The 14,624-nt window shown below is 60.2% G+C and overlaps 1 protein-coding gene across 1 annotated transcript in view; it reads left to right on the top strand.

Annotated features, from left to right (window-relative positions):
• The window catches only part of PXDN (peroxidasin), a 69,648-nt gene that overhangs the window by 34,380 nt on the left and 20,644 nt on the right, over positions 1 to 14,624 (top strand). Inside the window, 9 exon segments of the mRNA XM_047744274.1 lie at positions 2,308 to 2,379; positions 5,100 to 5,171; positions 5,738 to 5,809; positions 6,897 to 7,066; positions 8,062 to 8,179; positions 9,652 to 9,821; positions 11,896 to 12,168; positions 13,287 to 13,403; positions 14,457 to 14,615. Of these exon segments, the coding sequence (XP_047600230.1) occupies positions 2,308 to 2,379; positions 5,100 to 5,171; positions 5,738 to 5,809; positions 6,897 to 7,066; positions 8,062 to 8,179; positions 9,652 to 9,821; positions 11,896 to 12,168; positions 13,287 to 13,403; positions 14,457 to 14,615 (1,223 nt within the window).

The following is a 14,624-nucleotide window of genomic DNA, read 5'->3' as shown; positions in this document are numbered from 1 at the left end:
TTGCTCATTTTAAAAATGAGTGAAAGACCTTTTATTCTTGAGTTTTTATTGATTTGATTTTTTTTATTTTAAATTCTAAGTGCTTTACAAGCTCCAAAAGAAAGATTTTGGTTTTGTAGAAAGTAGGTTCCGTGAGCTGAGAGCCAGCATCCTGTAGTGAGTAGTGTGTGTGTGTGTGTGTGTGTGTGTGTGTTTAATTTTTTATTCTGCTTTTGGATTAAATTAATTAAGAACAACTTATTATTTAACCTGCAAACATATTTAGTGTTAAATAGTTTGGAATACCTCATTTTCCACTTAAAATGATTTTTTTTAAGTAATGCTTCATAAGCCTCTCCTGCCGGCCCTCCCCTTTGAGGCCCTGTGCCCCAGCCTCACCGCCCCTATGTCCGCGATGCCCACTGGTGGAAGGTGCCTGGTCCCTGCGGGGGGCTGGTCAGTGGTCGGCAGGACGGAGGAGTGGGGTGCTCGTGAGGAGGACCCCAGGAGCAGGTCAAGAACGGTCCCTTCGGAGCCCAGTCCTCGGCCGGAGACGGCACTGCCACCAGCCACGTGGAGGACACTGTGCAACTCCAACGTTTGTGAGCTCCTCCAGAGCTTACTGGTTATTTCTGCCGTTATGATTAGTCTGTGCTCTTCGAAGTCGAGCGCGGGTTATCTGCTGGACCCCAGCGGCTTGTGGGACGGTGTCCGTCTTCCCTTCACTGACACTGCTGGAGGGTGTGGTTCGTCCTGGGAGGAGCCTCCAGTCCAGAGGGGACTCCGGCATTGAGTGCTCTTCAGAACCCACTGTCGGAGGACAGTCCATGCCCGTTATTCTTAGGAAGACAGAGGCTGGTCCCACGCCCTCGGAAACACATACTGCCCGTGTTAGTGGGACTCCGCTGTCGCGCACTCCCGTTGTCTTTAACGTGTGTGTAGACAGACACTACCCTTAGGCGGTTGCCCCACTGTTCTAGAGGAATGAGCCCAGAAACCCCGCTGGGCCGTAAGAGAGCAGGGGCTCCCACCACAGCGCAAGTTGTGGGGCCAGGCCATGTTCTTTCTGCTTTCCACATGCTTGCCGACTCCTGGTGATCCCAGTGGCTGCCCCCTGTGTGCACACCTGCGGAGACTGGGACAGAACCTAGACAGAACGTAGACAACCACACTAGCAGGTGGCCGGCGGACGACTCCGTCCCATGGGGCCCGGCTCTGCGCCCGACTCTGCTGCGGGCACCGGGTCCTGGACCAGCGGGGTCACCGCCTGTTCACACAGAGGTTGTGGCTCTCTGTGGGGTCAGCTCAGCTGAGGAGCACGAGGGAGAAGGGACAGCCGCTGAGTGGGGTGGCGGCAGTCAGAGACAGCGGAGCAGGGCCCGTGAGGCAGCCCACCCCGAACACAAGGACCGATGGTGCCGCTGCGCACACGGTCTGGGACCAGAGCGTGCGGTCGCACGACATTAAGACAGAGCAGGCCTGTTCACTGGAGTGAGTGGGCGCGTGGACGGTGTCGCGGTGCCGGGAGGCACCTGCAGACGGCACGGAGGGGCCGGCGTGGGTCTGAGGTTATGGGTGAGGACGAAGCAGACACACGTCTCTGCCCCAGTGCAGAGGTCACGTCTGAGACGGCAGGACGCCATTGGCTTCCCGTGATCTACCACAGAGCTGGGTGTGTGCAGGACGGTACCGACCACGAGTCCCCTCCCCAGGCCCGCGGTACTCGAGGCGCCTCACCTTGTGGCTTTGCCCAGGAGTCGGCAGACTTTCTGGGATGTGGCAGCTCATCTCTGAGACTTCGTGGGCCGCTCGGGCTCTGCCATGGCGGCTTGGCTCTGCCACGTGGCCCCGATCGGCCATGGACTAAGTCAATGTGTCCGTGTTAGTCATGGACTCTGAAGTTCAGGTTCCGAATAACTTTCCTGTGTCGTGAACTGTTACTCTTCTTTCGAAATTTTCAACCGAATAAAAAGGTGGAAACCATTCTTCGCTTACAGACCGTGCAAAAACAGGCACGAGCTGGGTCTCTGATGCTTCCCACCCGCCCACCTCGCCTCTGTCTCGTGAGAAGGGGATTCTGCTGGGCGAAGACACGTCCGCTTCGTGCTGGGACTTTCTGGAAGACGGGGTGGTGGGTGGGCAGCCTCCTGCGGGGGACTTCCCTTTGAGGAAGGGCCGGGAACCTCCGTGAGGGGAGCCAAGCGCCGTGTCGGGGTGTGGCCTGTATTCTAATACAGTCGTTAACGCGAACCCCCACATGTCCACGTCAGTCCTCCGTCCTCTGCCGTTGCGGCCTGTCGTGCGCTAACGCTCCATTTCTTGTTTCAGCTATCTGTACAAGAATGAGATCCAGTCAGTTGACAGGCAAGCATTTACGGGACTTGCCTCTCTAGAGCAACTGTAAGTGTCCCCCGCACGTGGCTGTCTGGGATGCCGCCCGCCCCTTGCCTCTTGTAGAGCAGATGAACTAAGTCTGCGGTTTGCACGATGCATGCCTGTACTAACGGGGGCGTAGGGAGCGCGTGCATGCGGCGGAAAGAGCGGTTCTGTCCGAGCCCCTGCCCCACCAGGGAAGGCCCCGGTTTCTGCTGACGGTGGCCCGGGCCGAGCGTCCCTGAGACCAGGCAGCTCCCGCCTCCACGGTGCTCCCCGTTCACAGCAGGGACGGCCTTGCAAACCAGGGAAGGTCTTCGGGGAGGGTCTCCGGGCAGTGGGGGATGAGGAGGTTGCTTTCGTTGTACCCTGTTCCTTTAGTGACTCTGCACTCATCCGGCCTACTTTCTGCATTTATGTCATTATTCTGGAGAAAATGAGCTTCTCCTCGTGTTTCTAGTCAGTGCGTGTTCGGTGTTGTTTCTCTGGCGGCATATGAAGTCAGCAGGCTGGTTTCTGAGCAGAATCCCCGGTGAGAGCAGGCTTTTTCTGGCGGGCAGGGGCTGAGGTGGTTCCGAGGCGTGTCAGACAGCCGCACCGTTACGGTCGCAGGGCTGGACGCGGCCCGACGTTCTTCCGCGGCGGCCGTCCACACGTCTGCGTGGCTCCTCTGCTCGCCGGGCACAGGCCCGTCTCCGGAGACGCTGGGGCAGGGGCTCCCCTGAAACCAGGTGCTTCCCAAACACAGACAGCACGCGAGGGTCTCGGGGTCTTTATTCCGGTGCGAGCCGCTCTGCTGGTTTGCGAGCGCTGCGGCGGCAGGACAGGGAAGCCGCTGTGCGTCGGGTCCGTGTGGTCTCCCCGCGGGGGAAGAGGGAACCGAAAGTTAGAGGCTGCGGTGGACGGAGAGTCTGAAGGACGCAGTCCGGACGCCTGACGCGCCTTGCCTGGGGCCAAACTTCCTTGTAGCCGTCGCCCAGGAAGCTGTGGGACCCTGATGAGGGGCGAGGAGGAAGGAGGCAGCATCTGGGGAGAAGTGAGGCTCCGGCTCCGGGAGCGGGGTGTCCAGCCGTCCTGGGGACAGCGGGTCCCGGGTCAGGAAGCCGCCACAGCCCCGGCTCAGCAGCGAGGGTCTGTCCACTGAAACGCAGCTCCCTGCCATGGATGTCGGCGAGTGTCTGACGGGACACGGACACTCTCAGGACCGGGTCCCTGCCCGCAGATGAGGCTGTTCCTGTGGGTGCGTGCGCTGTCGTGGTCAGGGGGCTGGGTCCTGCCGTGCCCCCCCCCATGCCGGGAGCCCCTCTCGCCCTTCAGAGGCCAGCCCGAGGGTGCCGGGGGTCTGTGGAGCCTGGGCTCTTGGGAGGTCCTGCCCATCCTGTGTGCTGAGCACGTGTGACCAGTCAGGCAGTGTAGGTTGGGGTTGGCTCCCATGGCTGGCTGGGGGCCGTGGGAGGGCGGGGGCGCCCCGCCTGCCCAGAGCTGTGGCCTCAGCCCTGTCTCTGTGGGCCGTGCAGACAAGCTGCACTGAATCAGGGCAAGGAGGTTCTCCCCCCTCCCTCCTCCCTCCCTGGACGCCTCCCAGCACCTCACCTGCCTGCTAACACGGGGGGGCTTCTCCTTCAGGCTTCTCCTGTGACAGTGACTACATATCTCCCCGCTTCAGGCTTCCATACACCCTGCTCACGGGCTTCCCCCCCGGAGTGGAGGGCGACCAGCAGGGACATGTCTATGGGCTTTGCAGCCGCGTTTGCGACCTCCCAGACTTGGGGTCCCCGTGGCGGGAGGCACAGACAGGCAAGGAAGTGCAAGTGACCTTGGGTGACCTTGCAGTCCCAGTAATTTCAACATCAGGGATGGTCTCTGTGCATCCAGGGTGCGTTCTGAGAACGCTTTCTGCCTGGTGTTACGGTTCATGATGAAACCCGTAACCGCTCGTGTCAGCCTGTCCCTGCCGTTCTGCTGGGCCCCGCGTGAGCGAGCTGCGGGGGGCAGAGATCTCTCTTCTCCGCACGTTGGGGGGTCACTCGGGGCAGAAGCACCCTGTCGCACGGCCGCGTCCAAGCCTGTGTCCACTGTTTCACTTAAGGGGAAAAACACCGATTTTCACAGTGAGAAAAGCAGTATTTAGGAAAATGAGAAGAAATTAGTTGTACCGAGAAATGTGTGGATTGTGGAAAGCAGGAGGACACAGCAAAAGATGCGTAAATGCTGGATATTTGTGTAATTGAGCACATTTGAGGAAACGTGTGACTTCACGCTTCGTTGTTTCTGTGGTTAACTGTGTGCTCAGTCAGCGTAAGTCCCCCCACCCCGGAAATTCACAGAGAGGTTAGAGGATCGAAGGTGTTCGTACCGTACCGATGTGCTGTAGGGAGGCTACGTGAACTCTTCCTGCAAAGGCCCACATGCCGCGCAGAGGTCACGGCCGCGCAGTCTGGCCCCGTGCGGGGCGGGGGGGGGGGCTCGGTCAGGGTCACTGACAGCCATTCACTCCTACAGTCTGTGTCCAGTTTTTAATTGTATCTAATCTTACGATTTGATGAAATCACTGTTTTCCACCTAATGTAGGAAATCTAGAGTTGCTGACTTAAGAATTTGAAAGGATTTAGGGAACTTAAGGGTTTAGGGAACTTAAGGGTTTAGGGAACTTTGTTTTGAGCAGGAAATCTGGATCTGCAAACAGTAAAACTGTTTAAAATCTGTTTCTTTCTTCTCTCTCCCTCTCTTTTTTTACACTTGTCTAGATATCTGCACTTTAATCAGATAGAAACTCTGGACCCAGAGTCCTTCCAACATTTGCCGAAGCTGGAAAGGCTGTAAGTTGCATTTCCTTCCATCCCCTGCATCCGCTGCGGCCCTGGGCCGTCGCACTGTCCAGGTTCTGCAGGAGTGGGGAGGCCACTGTCTCAGAACTGGCCATGCAGAGTCCCTGCTCCTTGTCTCTCAATTCAGAAGCAGGACTGACAAGGTCTCTTTCTTCGGGAATGGTGATAAAAATAGAAAAAACAAACAAACAAACAAACCTTGTTCTTTTCTGGGCTAAATAATATTCCCAGGTTCATTTGCATGAAATAATGCAATCACTGAGTTATTTTTTAGAAGCTGAGTTTGTGGACCGTTCATACTCTTTTCTACACACGTAAGAAGCATTTTAGATATTTTATTTATTTATTTGACAGAGGGAGATCACAAGTAGACGGAGAGGCAGGCAGAGAGAGAGGAGGAAGCAGGCTCTTCACGGAGCAGAGAGCCCGATGTGGGACTCGATCCCAGGACCCTGAGATCATGACCTGAGCCGAAGGCAGCGGCTTAACCCACTGAGCCACCCAGGCGCCCCAAGAAGCATTTTAGATGTTGGTTTGTGGTATGTCTCTTTCAACAGATTTTTACATAACAACCGAATCACACATTTGGTCCCAGGAACATTCGATCACTTGGAATCCATGAAGAGACTGTGAGTATGTGTTCAGCGCAGCCCCGTGTCCCCACGGCTTTGACCGGCCCCAAGCTGGGCTGCAGAGTATGGGTTCCTCTCAGGAAAGGGCAGGAGGCCTTGCACCCTTGGAGCGGGTGCAGCCGGGGGGCCTGGCGACGTGGGGACTGTACCAGCAGATCGACCCTTTCATAGGCAAGCGAGACATTTCTAAAATCAGTTTGAAATTCCTCAGATTAATTTCTTTATTATTTATTTATTTATTTGACAGAGAGAGAGAGAGACAGCGAGAAAGGGAGCACAAGCAGGGGGAGTGGGAGAGGGGGAAGCAGGCTTCCTGCCAAGCGGAGAGCCTGATGTGGGGCTTGATCCCAGGACCCCGGGATCATGACCTGAGCCGAAGGCAGACGCTTAATGACGGAGCCCCCCAGGTGCTCCTTCAGATTAATTTTTAATCCCATGTTGAAATTTTAGTGGTGGGAGGAAGGTCCCCCGAGAAGGACTCTGTCCTGTTCCTCGCGTTAAGCGTTCCCACACCTAGACGTGAAGCGCGTGGGCCTCCCAGTTTCTCGAGGCCCCTGAAGACACGGCCTCTTGGGCTGGGTGGTCACTTCACAGGAATAGAGGAATGTGAGGGCCGGTTACCGGATGCCTCCCTGTGCTTTGCCCCGGGGCCTTGGGCTGCTCTGTGTCTGGCGTGCCGTCCCTGAGGGTGTGTGGGGAGCTCGAGGTCAGGCAGCGCAGGTCCGGCGTGGAGTGCAGTGAAGTAAGACCGTGTTGCTTGCTCTCACGACTACTTCTGGATAAAGCCATCGGCGGCTGCGCTGGAAACGGCGCCGTGGGGCAGCTAGGAGAAGCACTTCCATGTTCGGGAGATAAGAGAGCAGCAGAGAAGGTGCCAGAAAGAAGGCGCTCGGGGCAGCCGGCGGGGCCCCTGCGTGGGGAGCTGGCCGACATGGGTCCCCTTCCCACTCTGCCTCCGTGGACGGATGCGGCCTCCGGCTGGACGCTGCCTCGTGTCCTGTGCACGTGGCCGCCCCAGCGGCTTGTGGGCCCAGCCCGTGCGGGGTGGGCCGGACCCCTTGTCCCACGATCTTCCTCCCGCCAGGCGGCTGGACTCCAACGCGCTGCACTGCGACTGTGCGATCCTGTGGCTGGCGGAGCTGCTGAGAACCTATGCCCAGTCAGGGCACGCGCAGGCAGCTGCCACCTGTGAGCACCCGCGGCGCGTGCAGGGCCGCTCGGTGGCCACCGTCACCCCCGAGGAGCTGGACTGTGGTGAGTGAGCCTGACGGGGGTAGGCGCCCCAGCCTAGCGCTAGCATCCGGCCCCGCCTGTCTTCCGTGTCGGTGTCCCCAGATGGCGTCTCGGTGGGACCCGACCAGGATGCTCCTGGGCAAAGCTGCGGTCTGTGTGACCATCGGAGTGACTGTCGGGTTCCTCGGCTCTCGTCTTCCGGCTCCTGGAGCATGCTGTCTCTCCTGTCCCCCACGCCCCCGCACCCACAGGCCTCCAGCTGCGTCTGAGCAGGGTTACTGGGCTGTGGGCACCTCAGGGACAGGCCTGACTGCTCCGCTTCCACTGGAGTCCAAACCTGCCCCATCCGGCAGAGTCCCCTGGGCCAGCCCTGGCATCCTTGTCGGGCGTCAGCTCCCTCGTCTGGAGCACAAGCCGTCCTGGCTCCCACTCAGCGGCTGGCGTTGACTCCGCCCATCAGGGCGTCAGGGCCAGACTTGGCCGCCGTGGCTGCTCCGTCTGCCTCCCTAGCCCTGTGGTCGCAGAGACAGAGGATGCGGACCAGCCGCCACTTAGCAGACTAGAGGAGGGGGCATCCCCTCCAGCCTGGGCCGTGGGGGGGCACACCTGGGGGACAAGGGACAAAGGCTCCACTGCCGTGCCCTGCATGGGAGAGTTTCCTGCTCTCGGGCTGCTGTAGCTCAAAAGCATTCTTTTCTGTCTCATTCCAACCTTCCACGGAGTGCGCCGTGCACACAGTCTCTTGCTCTCCGGGAGGGGTGAACAGCTGCTGGGGCCTTGCTGGGCGCCTGTTTTCACCCAGGCTCTTCGCGGCGCATCTGAGGGTCGGGACGTGCTGGCTAAGGCCTCAGCCCATCTCTGCAGAGAACCTGTCTGTCCTCCGTGTGGGGGCGTTTGTGGCTGGGGTAGATGGTTTGCTTGGGATTGTCTCTGGAACATGAGGGGTTTGGTTTGGGTTCTTGTTTACGTTGAGGGATGGTTTAAGACCCAGAGACCTCGTTTCCTTCTTGGCACAGAGAGGCCCCGGATCACATCAGAGCCCCAGGACGCAGACGTCACCTCGGGGAACACCGTGTTCTTCAGGTGCAGAGCCGAAGGCAACCCCAAGCCCGAGATCATTTGGCTTCGAAACAAGTGAGTCAGGCGCCGGCCGGGAGGCCGCGGGGCGCCCCGTACCCCAGACATCCCGTGGGCTCCGCCAAGCGGCCCCAGCCCGGCACCTGTGGACGGCCCTCGGCTCCTTCGTCCTCTGCCATGGAGTAGAAGGTCTAAAGGGGAGACTGTCCTGCATCATTTCTGCTGGCGGTGGGGCATGTGGCTCCTCCTCCTGCCGGGGCTGAGGGGTGGGAGATGCCCTTGGTTCTTAACCTGCTCACGTTCTGTGGCCGGAAACGGTGCGTCCAGTCCCTAGGGCTCTGCCGCTGGAACCCTGGGACCCGTCCTCCTGGCTCAGGAAGGCCCTTCCTGTGGGGGCAGCGCCTTCAGGGACGCCCGTCAAGCGAACACTTACATACTTCGCTCCTTGGCATCTGATTGGCCTCAGGAGATAGGGGTCTCCTGCCACGCACAGGCATTTTAGGGGTGTGGGGGCAGAGCTGTAGGAGGGGGCATTCCGGGGGTCAGCCCAGCGAGGGCCCCTTGTTAATGAGGACAGTTTCAGCATACGGTGAGAATCGACTTAACGCGAAAGCACCTTGTCGAGGCTCCTTTTCCCGTCCTCATGGGGACACGGACCGGCCCTCGCTGGTCGGTAGATCTCGGCTCTGTGCATCCAGTCATGACCGGGTGAGGACGACGGAGACGGGAGCCCAGACACCCCCGGTCCATCGCCCTGCCCAGTGCCCGGCGGCCGAGTCCCGCAGGCCTTCACAGAGGAGAGGTTCAGGGAGCCTGGCATCGAGCCATCGGTGCAGGAGGGGAGACACCTTCCTGCCTGGGTTTGTGGCCGTGACCTGGGCCCAGCGCTGCGTGCGGGTGTGACCGATGCTATCCCAGCCTTCAGGTCACCTGTTACTTTGGATGACTCTGGACTCGCTGGGAGTTAAAATCCAAGTTAAATACGAGGAATAAGTGTGTATTTAAAAGGCAGAAAAACATTGATTTGGCTGAGCCCTTTACATCTGTTTTCATAAATAAACACGTTGGTACCAGAAGTTAAAATGTTACAGCCAAACGTGGCAGAGGGAAAGCCCAGAAGCGCCAGGCCCGAAGTCTGGTGCCGGGCTTTCCCTCCACCTGCTAGCCTCTGTGGGTGTCTCCCCTGCTGTCAGCCTCACCCGCGGGCCTGCCCCATTATCTTAAATGAATTTGCCGGAAACCAAGGAAGACGTTTCCTTGACTTTTTCCAGCTATGTTCCTTTTTCACCTTTGGAAAGAGGATGTTCTATAACTTTAAAATCTTACAGGCTAAACACATGAATAATGAAGTCGATGAATTAGAGATGTGGTGGGTCAGTCCCTTTCCTAGAAGCAGTGAATAAGCAGGAGCCTGTGATGTAGGACAGTATCCTGGTGTCCCCCAGCCCCAGGGGCCCTCCCTGTGTCGCAGATCAGCTGTCCCGTGCTTAAGGCACAGGTACCTGAGTGCCAGACGTCTGTCTTTGTAGTAACGAGCTGAGCATGAAGACAGATTCCCGCCTCAACTTGCTGGACGACGGGACCCTGATGATCCAGAACACGCAGGAGACGGACCAGGGGATTTACCAGTGCATGGCCAAGAACGTGGCCGGGCAGGTGAAGACACAGGAGGTCACCCTCAGGTACTTTGGGTCTCCAGGTACGTGCAGAGGACGGCGCACAGGCTGCTCCGGAACAGCTCTCCCTCGCCGCGGCTGGCCGGGTAGGGATGCGGGTGGGATGTGGGTGGGACACGGGCGTGCTCAGTCCATAGCCGCTCGCTGCAGCCTTGTGAGTTTGGTCCTAGGTGACTCTCAAGCTTTGCTCTGTTTTTTGGAAAAACCCACAGCATGACATTTCCTTAGAGGGACCCGCTCGTGTGTGTTAGTGAACGGCGTGCGTCGGGCGCACGCGCTGCTGCTTCTTGGGACTGTTCTGCAGGCTTTTCTGAGTGCCGAGCCTTCCTCTGGGATAGCTGTCATCCCTTTTCCATTTCCCGCTGGCAGTTTGGAAGTCCCGCGGTGCCCTCCGTGTCGCTCATTGGCCCACAGCGTCTCACCCGCGTTCGTAGGTGATCCGGGTCCCAGTTCTCTCCTTCCGCTGTCTCCAGAACAGTCCATTTGTCCAGTGCGCAAAACACTCACCTTGCGCCTGGCCCTAATGTCCTTCCCACTTCTGAATCCCGTCTTGTCTTTCTGCGTCTCTGCTGTCCCGCTGGGGCCATGTCCTTTCCGCCCAGGGGAGCAGGAGTCAGGCCACATCCCCACGCAAGGACCGGCTCTCAGGTGACAAAGCCTGGAGTGAGATCACATCTCCCACTGATTTTGGCTGCCTGTCCCTGAGGGGCTGCTTAGGGGTCCGTGGGTGACGGCACGTGGGCTGGCCTTGCGTCACGCACTTTGCACGTGTTGGCTGGAACACATGCCCTCCCGGTGGGCTCTGTCGCTGGGGTTCTGGTCCCTGCAAACGGCATCATGCTGCCTCGCCTGCGTGCTCCAGAAACGCTAACGTGACGATTGTGTCTGCGCTTCCTGTCCTCCGCCGTTCCTTAGTCACGGGGTCACGGGTCCTGGAGCCTCAACGTTAACGGGCACGAAAGCTGCAGGAACGTGTCTTCCCTGCTGCCTTCCTCTCCACGGAACTCCTGCCTCCCTCCTCGCGCCCCCAGGTGCCGCCGGCGCCTCCTTCTTCGTCCCTGCCTTACGAGTTCGTGGCGCTGCTTCTCTCACGCTTGCCCCTCTGCCCTGCAAGGGCTCCGTTACCTGTGGAAGCGTGGTCTGTGTACCTGGTTCTGCGGCGGGAGTCCCGGGGGCTTCCCCCGAGTCCTTGCTGTTACAGGTCCGCGTCCCTTACCCAGAGCTCCTCGGGCCGTCTCTGGAAATCAGGGTTCTGGGGAGTTTCCACAGGGGTGCGTGGTGCAGGGTGGGCCGAGCGGCAGAGCGCAGCCGTGGGGTCCGGGTGTCACCCTGTAGTCAGCGTGGCCCCACCGCGAGCTGCCTCAGTGGTTGTGGAGGCTGCCAACGCCGCGGGCCAGGTCAGGCTTTACAGATTAGTGATGAGAAAAGTACTCTGTTTGGGGAGCATCTCTGGATTCCAGAATCGGGGAGAAGGGTGTCAGCCAGGAATGTTCTAGAAACTTCCCTTTTTGTTACTTTCCATGTTGGTGAACTCCCAGCAGAGTAACTTCTGGGTGCAACGGTGCAAGGGTCTTGCTGGTTTTGACAAGCGTGGTTGCTCCGGCCCGGGGGGAGCGGGGGGCCTATAGCCGTGGGCACCAGCGAGTGAGTTCTGTTCTGCATGGACGCCCCCCGCAAAACGCATTGTAAGGACGTGGATTTTTCTGGACTCACAGCTGAAAAGTACTGTTAAGCGTAGGTTGAAGGTGCGGTTCTGCTTTTGCGAGGGAAGGGGCTGTTTTGCGAGTTCCGAGTCTGGACGGAGCGTGTTGCCCGCGAGGAGGAGCACCTAGCCGGTGTGACCGCTGACCCCGTGTCCAGCGCCCACAGAAGTGGGGCCCCTGGGGCTCAGGCCGCGCCGAGGGCGACAGGGACCGGCTGGGAGGCGCTGGCCCCTCCGCTCGCTTGCCCCCACCCCGACGCGGGAGAGCCGACGGCGTCTGTTCAGCCATGTTTGCTTTGCTCACTTTGAGCCCCGCAGGCAGAAGGAAGAGAACAAGCCCACGCCGTTGCCGACCCGGAGGAAATTAATGCTCGACTTGTGTTTCGTTGTGACAGCTCGACCCGCTTTTGTAATCCAGCCACAGAACACGGAGGTGCTGGTCGGGGAGAGTGTCACCCTGGAGTGCAGCGCCACGGGCCACCCTCCGCCACAGATAACCTGGACCAAAGGGGACCGCACGCCCCTGCCCGAGGACCCTCGCGTGAGCATCACCGCGTCCGGCGGCCTCTACATACAGAACGTCCTGCAGGCGGACAGCGGGGAGTACACCTGCTTCGCGTCCAACAGCGCAGAGAGCATCCAGGCCACCGCGCTGATCATCGTCCAGGGTGGGTCAGGGCGCCCCTCCGCGCATGCGCTGACCACCGGCCCCTGCCCTCGCCGCAGAGACCCTGCCCCCGAAGCCCTCCCTGCAGACCCCATCCTGCCCCGCCCAGGGCGTCCTGCCTGTGGAGGCCCCGCCCCGACCGCCATCCCCATCCTCTGCCCGCACCTGGCTGTACCTTACCCGCAGGCCTCACCGCCCTGCTTCTCTGTGACCTGGTTTCCTGCGTGGCAGCTGCAGGAGGCTTGTGTTTCGGGGCTGTGTTTGTTTCTGGCTGTGTCGTCCCTGGCACCGAGGGCTCCTGGCGTGCAGACACTGGTGGCGGTCGCGGGAATGTGTGCACTGGGTGGGGGCACCTGTGTGTGCCTCACGTCAGTGAACCTGGCCTTCCTCCCGCGGCTTCCCCCGCACCAGCATTGGGGTGCAGGGCGCTGAGTGCCGTAGCGTGAAGACCCGGGCGGTGTGTGTCCACGTGTCCCAGCCAGCTCGATAGTGAGTTTCTTATTTAGAAACAAATTGCAAAGTGGGGCCTCTCTGGTGTGGAGGCTGCAAGCCAAGCAAGTGCGGACTGCCGATGGCCGGGGCCCTGCTCTCCGGCCGCGAGGCCGTCTCACAGCGTCTGTGCTGCTGGCTCGTGCTCCGCACATGGGACCGCGCGGTCCTGTCACCTGGTCGTTCCTTCTGTACAGACGGAATCGGTCTGGATTTGGGGCCCCACAGTCACGGAGCAGCTCCTGTCCCCACACAGCTGGGTTACGCGACACGGGACCGCTTCCAGGTCTGACTGAGGTCCCACAGCCAGAGGGACCTTGGGGTGCGCCAACAGCCACGGGCAGAAGCAGGGCGTCCTGCACACCCTTGGTGCCGTGTGGCCCGCGGCTGCATGGACTTAGCAGAAGCCCCCGCAGGGTGCTGGGGAAACTGCTGCTGGACATCCTGCTGTCAGGCCCTTCCCCGGCCGGCGTCCCCCTGCCGCAGACCCTCTCCTGTGGCGCCGCCCGTGGCCATCGGCTTTTTATGCCGCGGCACTTACAGGGAGCGCTGACGCTGATGCTGGCCTGCAGCATTTTCATCCAGAACGGTCTTTGAGATGTCGTTTCCAATGTTCTTTCCTTCCGGAAGCCCTTCCCCAGTTCACCGTGACCCCTGCAGACAAGGCCGTAATCGAGGGTCAGACTGTCGACTTCCAGTGTGAGGCCAAGGGCTACCCACAGCCGGTGATCGCGTGGACGAAAGGAGGTGAGAGCTGGCCTGACGCTGACCGGGATGGGCTCCACACTCGGGAGGCGAGTCTGCCCAGGCCCCAGCCCCTGGGAGCCAGGGTGGGGCTGGCCACAGGCCTGGCCCATGGCTGCGGCGCAGGACATGTGGAGAAACTGTCCTTCCCGAGGGTGCGGGCGGCCTTCTGCCTGCTGGTTCCCTCTTCTCCCAGGTGGTCCGTGCCTTGGCTTTAGTACACTTAGTTAGTGTCCTGATGAGATTTCCTGGCAGGTAGGATAGAACTTTCTGGAACTGTCACAGCATCTGGTTGAAGCTCAGTGTTTCTGAGCTTCTCTGGCTCTGTCTTGCCCTCTCCGTCCGAGGTGAGCGGCTGATCACGTTGATCCTTTGGGGGTGACTCCCCTGCCCCCATCCTGCTCAGCTGGTGAAGCCCTGGCCAGATGACTCGATGGAGACAGACGTCCCCCAGGGTGCTGGTGGCCTGGCTGGGAAGTGCGAGGGGAGAGAAGGGGAGGTGGCCTCGGGGCTCTGTCCTGGAATTGACCTTGAGGTCTTGACGAGGGGCAGTACCTGCCTTCGTCCCCACAAGCGAAGTGCAGACCGGTGTGAGCAGCCGGCACTGGGACCCCCGCACGCCCGGGGAAGGAGAGGGCCCCTGCGCTGGCTCCTTGCTGGGGTGGCTTGTGGTTTTGAGTAACTCCATCCCTCCCCCTCCCCAGCAGCTCCTCCCCCATGCCTCCCACCCCGTGTCCTCGCCCCTGCATTTCTCAAGTGCTCCTCCCACTTCTGGGGAGTTTCTCAGAGCCTGCGGCTCCGTCTGTCCCTGGCCCCGGCCACACCCGGTTGTGGGGAATGTCGCCCTGCCAGTGGACCGCAGCAGAGACCAGTCTATCCCACTGTTCCCTTTGCCGTGAGGAGAGACCAGTGTATCCCACCATTCCCTTTGCCATGAGCAGAGACCAGTCTGTCCCACCGTTCCGTGTGCTCCAGGGAGGCTCTGCTCGACCCAACCTTCCTGAGTCCCGCTCTGACCCCGGCACGTGGTGTCCGGGCCGCGCGTGTGCCTTTCAGGGAGCCGGCTGTCGGTGGATGGGCGGCACCTCGTGCTCTCGTCGGGGACGCTCCGGGTCTCTGCTGTCGCACTGCACGACCAGGGCCAGTACGAGTGCCAGGCCGTCAACATCATCGGCTCTCAGAGGGCCGTGGCCCACCTCACCGTGCAGCCTAGAGGTATGGGGC

The sequence above is a fragment of the Lutra lutra genome, chromosome 9 (assembly GCF_902655055.1).
Source record: "Lutra lutra chromosome 9, mLutLut1.2, whole genome shotgun sequence".
Classification (NCBI taxonomy): Eukaryota; Metazoa; Chordata; class Mammalia; order Carnivora; family Mustelidae; genus Lutra; species Lutra lutra.
This window is presented reverse-complemented; position numbering and strand designations above follow the sequence as displayed.